This window comes from Eurytemora carolleeae, unplaced genomic scaffold (genome assembly GCF_000591075.1).
Source record: "Eurytemora carolleeae unplaced genomic scaffold, Eaff_2.0 scaffold95, whole genome shotgun sequence".
NCBI classification, from domain to species: domain Eukaryota; kingdom Metazoa; phylum Arthropoda; class Copepoda; order Calanoida; family Temoridae; genus Eurytemora; species Eurytemora carolleeae.
In genome coordinates, this window is record NW_019396113.1 from 255369 (window position 1) to 263378 (window position 8010).

The 8010-nt window shown below is 31.7% G+C and overlaps 1 protein-coding gene across 2 annotated transcripts in view; it reads left to right on the forward strand.

Annotated features, from left to right (window-relative positions):
- The first annotated feature begins 1464 nt into the window (after positions 1–1464).
- Positions 1465–8010, forward strand: part of LOC111695322 (uncharacterized) — an 11895-nt gene continuing 5349 nt past the window's right edge. Inside the window, exons 1-8 of one of the 2 annotated variants that reach the window (XM_023464600.1) lie at positions 1465–1814; positions 2012–2086; positions 2522–2573; positions 4075–4172; positions 5021–5074; positions 6331–6441; positions 7176–7201; positions 7362–7395. In XM_023464600.1, coding sequence (XP_023320368.1) covers positions 2022–2086; positions 2522–2573; positions 4075–4172; positions 5021–5074; positions 6331–6441; positions 7176–7201; positions 7362–7395 — 440 coding nt within the window. In that variant the 5' untranslated portion in view covers positions 1465–1814; positions 2012–2021. The other variant, XM_023464601.1, reaches the window with a different exon arrangement.

Here is an 8010-nt window from a genome sequence, read left to right on the forward strand (position 1 = left end):
TTCCAAGAGTTCCAAAATTATCATGTGAACATTGAGCCGCATTCCCTCATATTCGAAACTGATAAAACTGCGATCTCTCCCCTGTTCCAAGAGTTCCAAGAGTTCCAAAATTATCAGGCGAACATTGAGACGCATTCCCTCATATTCGAAACTGATAAAACCGCGATCTCTCCCCCTCCTTATCCAAAGCCTGGGGTGAGCGGAAACCTGTTGTTCCAGTTCCTGATGATCTGCACCACCATCATGAAGCTCTACAAATATGTTCCAACTGATGTTCGTCAATAGCTTTCTTTGTTCATTTTTAACCAACCAATTTTACTCCATCTTGTGCAAATATTTCAAAACTTTCGTTTTAAATAAATGTTAGAAATATCCATTTCAGATATCTTTGTTTTATTATAGTGACTTTTAAAGTCAACAACTTTATTTTGTATGTTTATATTATTTTTCATAAATAAATAATTTTTACTTTTTTTCTTTTTTACTTATAATTAACCTTAGTTCTACATACGTTGATACCAACTATCTTTCAAATAATTTCTACTTTAGTTCTACACACATTGATACCAACTATCTTTCAAATATTGTCTACCTTAGTTCTATACACATTGATACCAACTATCTTTCAAATATTATCACTACACACATTAATACCAACCATCTTTTAAATATTATCCACATTAGTTCTTCACACATTGATACCAACTATCTTTCAAATATTATCTAACTTAGTTCTACACACATTGATACCAATTATCTTTCAAATATTGTCTTACTAGTACCCCTCCCCCTCCCCACCCAATTAAAAAAATAAAAGTCTTTGCTTTTATTATCTACTTTGTTTGATGCTGCATGAAAGGATATTTATTAATTATTAATTTGGTTTTCCTATGGTTCACATGGAAAGCTGATTTCGTAAATTATTAACTTACATAAATGCAAAATTTTAAATCCATATCTAAACAAATAGGTTGTGAAATAGTTATGGGCAAAAAGATTGGTTAGTTTTTTCTAGCTCTATCAACGGTTTTGAACTAAACCACAAAAATCTGTAAAGTTTCGAACATTTCCAAACTGTATTCTGTAAAATTATTTTGGCTCATAGGAAATTACCATTATTTTTAGAAATATAAGGAAAACAATAAAAATTGTTGTTTTTGGTTCGTTCAGAATGCCTACGTTTCTCATTTTGAATTTTATGACATTTTTCCTTGACATTTTCGCCATATATATAGCGCTTTTTGGCTTAGGCTTTGTGTTAATTAAAATCAACGGGTTCTTATATTTCCACAAATTGGGTCTTATCATGGTATTTCGAAACAATAACAATAACTAATATCATCCTAGTTGTATTTAAAAATGAAGGGCCATACATGTAAGTCACATTGTATATGAACATATATTTTCTTAGCAAACTATTTCTAATGTTAAAATAAAATATGATAATGGAAATTTCGGCTAGGACGCGCAAATGTTAAAATGGGCCAACTCTGAAAAATAAGAAAGTATTTGCAAATAAATATGAATACTTTTTATTCATTTTATAATTTAAAGATTGTCTGTTGTAAGTTTGATGAAGTCTGAAGCCATAGTAAATAATTAATCGTCTACGCAGATGAAAATGATCTCTAAGGTTTGGCAACAGATGGGAATTAGGTAATTTCTCCCAATGACGTAGATTGAATCAGTAATGTTCCACCGGAAGGCCAGCAGAAGACCACGAGGCCGGGCCGGCGCCATTTTTAAATGTCAGCTGATCGATGGATTCGAGTCCCTGTCCTGTTCGTCCAGCTTACTCCGAACAGATTGTAAAGGTCAGTTGATTGAAAACCTGCAAACATAAATTTAAAGGTATAAAAACAGCAGTTAGTATTTCACACAAATATATGATTGCATTTTATTCTAAACTGCATTTTTGCATTTTTAATGTAGACAGCAAAAAATGCCTAAATTAATTGAATAATTCATGATAGATCCTTTTCTCTTTTTAATTGATGAGCTACTGTTTAAGGATCTTGACAATGGGTTCGTTGCCTCCACTTTTCCTTTGTACTCATGCAGACGTTGGACTCTCAGTTTTATTCAGGTAAATTTTTGTTGAAAGGATTCTGGCTGATTCGCGCATTTACTTTTAAAAACTTAACTTTTTCGCGGATTTTTATATATTTTGTGTCTGAAATTAATGATTAGTACTGGTTATACCTTTGGACGTCTTTCAAACAATTCGTTAATAGTTATCTTAATTAGGTAGCCATTAGTTTTTTTCCCTTACATTTTTCTAACATTATTTTTAATACTTTTGGTAATTTGTTTAAACTTCAGCCATTCGTAACAACACTTTGCCTAGTATAGATCTAAGGGATGAAAATATATATTTTTTTATTATCTGTACCCAATAATTAATAAAATATTTAAATAAAAAAATATGTTAAACAAATTAGGGATTTTTTTTGAAGAACATATTTTGATCTTTTTAGTTGAGAATAAGGTTTTTTGAACTCTGAAAGTTTTTTTTGTGTAGGTGTATTGGAGAGAAGTCTAGGGTTTTCCAGGTCTACCCTAGTTTCTATGAGGTAAAAAATAATTTCTAAAAATGACTGTAAGCGTAATTTCAAGTTATCCTCCATGGCCACTCCAAGCCAAGATGTGCACGCTCTCACGCCGAAGTCGAGCCGTATCTTGCAAATTACTCGAGTCAAACCTAAGATAGAAACAAGTGCATTGCATTTTTTAAATGTTTAGGCCCAGGGCTACAAAAAAGTATAAGTAAGATGGTGAGGTGAAATCAAATGCCAAGGCGTTGCGGCACTTTAATGTCGAGGCTATTTAAAAATGTATGACTAACTTTCAGAGTTGTCAGATTTACAAGTTTACAACGGAACCATTACCTGATCAATATCGCGTAAAATGTTTTTCTAGGTTTAAAAGTGTTTAATTCTGATAATTCCTATGTTTTCCTGCAGTAAAAAATGTGCAAGTCAATTTTGTAGTGAATCCACAATTAAAAATAGTCAGTTTTCAAAATCATATTTGATAACTATAATTCATACCTGATCAGACAAAGCCATTAAACTAGAAGTATTGCGTGCAGACTGCAGAAACTATGGGGTTTCGTTTTTAGGATTGAACTACTTTCCAACTTGAAATGTCAAGGATATATAAGATCAATGTTTCTTGATGAGTAAGGAAATTTAAATGCCAGTTCTATGTTATACAAAATATCATTTAATAATCTAATCGCAGCTTCCCTTTGCTAAATGGAAAGAAAAACTTAGGGTGCATAGTGATACATTTGCGCCTGACGATTATGACAACTTTGCAAAAATGTGAACAAAAAAATGCCGGGCTGAGAATCATTTTCAGGAAATAATAATAAAAAAACAGTGCAAGGACCAAAATAAAGTTTTAACATGGATCGTTTTTTCAGTCTTACTAGTTATTGGTGACCTTTTTATATATATTTTTTCTTAAAATAGCTTTGCAGTTTGCGAAGGTTTAAAAATAGAATATTTATGCAAATATAGTCTGCACACACCCTGAGCTCTAAGGGGGAGGAAAAATCGACCCTAACATGTTTGTTTATGTTTAATCCAGACTGGAGGGTATACCTGGAGTTTATTATGTTCATGTTTAGTCCAGACTACAGGGTATACCTGGAATTTATTATGTTCAAGTTTAGTCCAGACTGGAGGGTATACCTAGAGTTTATTATGTTTATGTTTAGTCCAGACTACAGGGTATACCTGGAGTTTATTATGTTCATGTTTAGTCCAGACTACAGGGTATACCTGGAGTCAAGTTTAGTCCAGACTGGAGGGTATACCTAGAGTTTATTATGTTTATGTTTAGTCCAGACTACAGGGTATACCTGGAGTTTATTATGTTCATGTTTAGTCCAGACTACAGGGTATACCTGGAGCTTATTATGTTTATGTTTAGTCCAGACTACAGGGTATACCTGGAGTTTATTATGTTCATGTTTAGTCCAGACTACAGGGTATACCTGGAGTTTATTATGTTCATGTTTAGTCCAGACTACAGGGTATACTTGGAGTTTATTATGTTCATGTTTAGTCCAGACTACAGGGTATACCTGGGGTAACTGTCTGCTGTGTTGATAAGGATGAATGTTGTTCTAATAATACAAGAAACTCAACAGCCACCAGTTCTAAGTAAGCAACCCGAAAAATTAAAAATACATGTCTATGTAGACTAGCTGGGGATTGTGTTCGCTAACAAACAACATATTCTTACAAGAGCGAACTCTTTCGTTAAGAAAAATCACTGAACGATGAGCAAAAGTCAAAACCTGAACGAAGGATTAAAAAATTCAATTTCTCAATTGTACAGGGTGTCCCAAAAAACATGGGAATTCAGTGACGAATTCGATATCGTCTTTAAGTTATGAACTAGCATTGTAATACCTAATTTCAACAGTCATAATATTATTATGTCTGCTAGAATTTATTTTACGAAAAGGGTAAAAGACTGTAAAGGTGTGTCTTTAATGTCTCCGCATGATGAACAGTGAAGACGGACAAGTTTACTCTGTTTGTATACTTGATTTTTCAACCGTATGCAGTCAAAATATAAACAAACTAAATGTGAACATATCAGACGAAACTTTTATAAAGATTACAGCTTTCTCAGTAGGTATCACTATACTAAATCAAATAATTTTTTGAAAAGACGATATCGAATTCGTCACTGAATTCCCATGTTTATTGGGACACCCTGTACGTTCACAAATTTGATCGTTTATGAACGATCTAAAAATAATTTGTGAACAAATTTTTGTAATTGTTTGAAATGAAAACGCCAAAGATTCCAAATCCACTAAAGTCCGTTAAAAAAATATTATTAATATAAAGATGTTTATCTTTTTTGTCAGGTATTTTTTTGAAGAATAATTTTCAGTACACAGAGTTCTGTGACTTTTTATGGCGTCAGTAATTAATATTTTTTACAAATTCTTTTTGTTTGTTTGGCAATTTATTGGACTTGATCATTTTTTTTAAAGATCAGAAGAGAGGACTTCAGCTTCAAAAACTTCTTGGGATGGATCGATTAATAGGTAAATCTTATAGAATAACCAGGAAACACTGGAATAAAACTTGCTCTAGTCGTCTTCGGTTTCTTTTAAATTAAGATTTTGTAATGCATCTAAGCCAAAGTGATAACCAGCAAACTCTAAAATAAGAAATACTTTAGGGTTTTTGATGTTGTTTCACATTATCACTAACTAAGTGAAATGGCCGTAAGTTCACGCCATGCACAATTGCTGTGTCTTAAGCACATTGGACTAATTAAAGTCATAATTTGCATCTTAAAGTCGCCTTTTCTTTTTTAGAGTTTTTGGTTATGGTTGTATTTTATAATGTTTGCGTCTAAAAAAATTACGTTAATTTAATATCAAAATCCAATGTAAAAATTGGTCCACTTAAAATTTTATAACTGATTTTTTGCTGTTACTTTTGAGAAAAGATTTTTTAAAAGATATTAAAATGATTCCTGACAGTTTCAAAGTTCTTCACAATAAAATCATACAGGTTTACACTCAAAGGATGAGTGTTGAAATACGTCACACTTTAGCACAGGACTTTATTCAGTAAATTTTAACATCGATGTAGAAAAGTTAAAACCTGCAAAAATACAATAAATTACATAGAAAGGATAAAAGAAAATTAATTGAATATGAAAAAGTTTGTTTAAATTGCGTTGATACAACAAATGACAATGAAGGAATTTTCTTATTATTTTATTCTGGTTAAGTGGCATTATTTTTAAAGCTATTCAAAATAGTAAAGAATTTTAAATCAAAAATAATTAACTTATTTACATTAGCCGAAAAAAGCCATAACAGTAGAGGTTTCTGGACATGTAGTCCAGTGTGAATGATGGCTTACATAATTCTGAAATATTGTAGGTTATAACCAAAAACAAATAATTTTAAAGCATGTTTAACTTAACTAAGTAGTTCACTGTTCTGTTTGATAATGAGTGAATGAATGTTCACATGTGGATAGTTCCCACATGTTTAAAATGCCCATACAGTGTATGTTAAGTATACACAGGAAGGCCCAGGTAGTTAAGATTGGAGCAGGACGACCTTTGCTTTAATATTTTAACAATGAGACTTCAAGAGACAATGTAGGAATTTAGACTTTTTCCTTATATTTTTGATTCCCTGAACTTCTTACATGGTTTGGCCTTATCCTTGAATAAATCATAAAAAGATTAAACTCCAGACAGAATCGTCAAATTTAATGAATTTCAGGTCGTCTTTACAGTCTCATTCTTTGTGGTAACTGTCTGTATCTTGTTTTTTAGAAGTATATGGGGCAGCTCCGAGTTTTATAGTTCACCACATTTTTGGACTGCCCTTGTGGTTCTTCTCCTGGTCTGTTTTATGATTTTTCAGAATGCATATTCATACAGAAGGTTGGCATTTTTACTTTCAAAAAGACGACATCAACTCATGTTAAAAAACGACATTTAAGGGGCTGTGTGACTTGTGAATTTATGCTTTGTTATCATGCCACATATTAGATTTTTCGCCTTCGAGCAGTCATGAGCCACATTTTTTCCCCTCCACATATTATATTTTTTGTCTTCCGGCAGTCGATCATGAGTCACAATTATTCAGTCTTCCATTTCACAAAGTTTTCACATTTCAGCAATTAAATTGAATTTTGAAATGGTAGAATGTATTCAAATTACGATTTTCGAAAAACCAACCATGTCACGTGACGTTAATGGCACATTTTTGGCATATTTAAACAAGACTTTAGCATGTATTTTAAAGTGATCCTTCATTTTTCAAATGGTACGTATGTACGATTCTAATTACTATATCTGAGTATAATTAGTGAGAAAATAGATTTAAAAATTGCTATATAAAAATTCTTATTTTACAAAATTTTAAAATCCACCGAAGAAAATAGGATAATCTGCAAATTTGTTTCGTTATTATTTGAAAATGCACAAAAGATTGAGGATACATCATCAATTTATGAAAAGCCAAGATTATTCCAAAAAAGTTATTGTTAAATCATAAGTTATTCATTTACATGGCTAGTATGGAGACATAAATGTTTGTGATATTTTAAATGAATCAAAATGTATTTTTAATGAACTTTAAAAAAATTTGTTTTTAATCTATCAATCTATTTCAGGGCCAGCAGGGTTCTTCCTATATTAGGTAACTGTAACCATGGATAACTTTTTTAATTTATTACTGATCAATCAACTTGATTGTTATTAGTAACCACTTTAAAGGCACGGTTAACCCATAAGCTAGAAAAGATATTTTAAAAAAATGTTTTAGAAATTGTTTAAGCTAATTTTTTTACAATTTCCAGAAAGAGAAACGGAAGGACCATATTTGTCAACAAGGTCAGTTTTTTTAATGAAATTTAACCTTAAAAAGTTTGAAGGGGGGGGGACTTTTTTGTCATATCGTTCTTATTTAATACAAGTTGTTTGATTATTTTATTTTTTTAAAGTGTTTCATAATTAAATAAAACCCATCCTCAATAGACTCTTCCCATGGCCAGTGAGCGGGGAAGGGCAGGCGGCCATGAGCCACCACTATTTCCCCTTCCGTGCCACATATTAGCTTTTTTCTCTTCCGGCAGCCATGAGCCACCACTATTTCCCCTTCCGTACCACCACATTTGACTCTTCCGGGCAAAACTACTTTTTTAAATGGTATATTTAGGGCCTTTAAAGTGTGATTTTGAATAATCCTGCCGCGTCACGCAATAAATATATATTTAGATCTTTATATTTCAGTGTTAATATGTAATAAAGATGATTCCTCGTAATGTAAACTGTAAAACTTTTTTTTTCCAAATCTAAATTCTGATTTGCCTAAAAAATGGCTTATTTTTAAGAGCAATATCAATTTTAAAAATGACGCACCATAAAATACACTTTAGTTTTGAAGGGAACCCTTGTGTGAAAATGTGCAATGTGTTAAGAGAAAATTGCAAAAGAAACTTTTTTTTT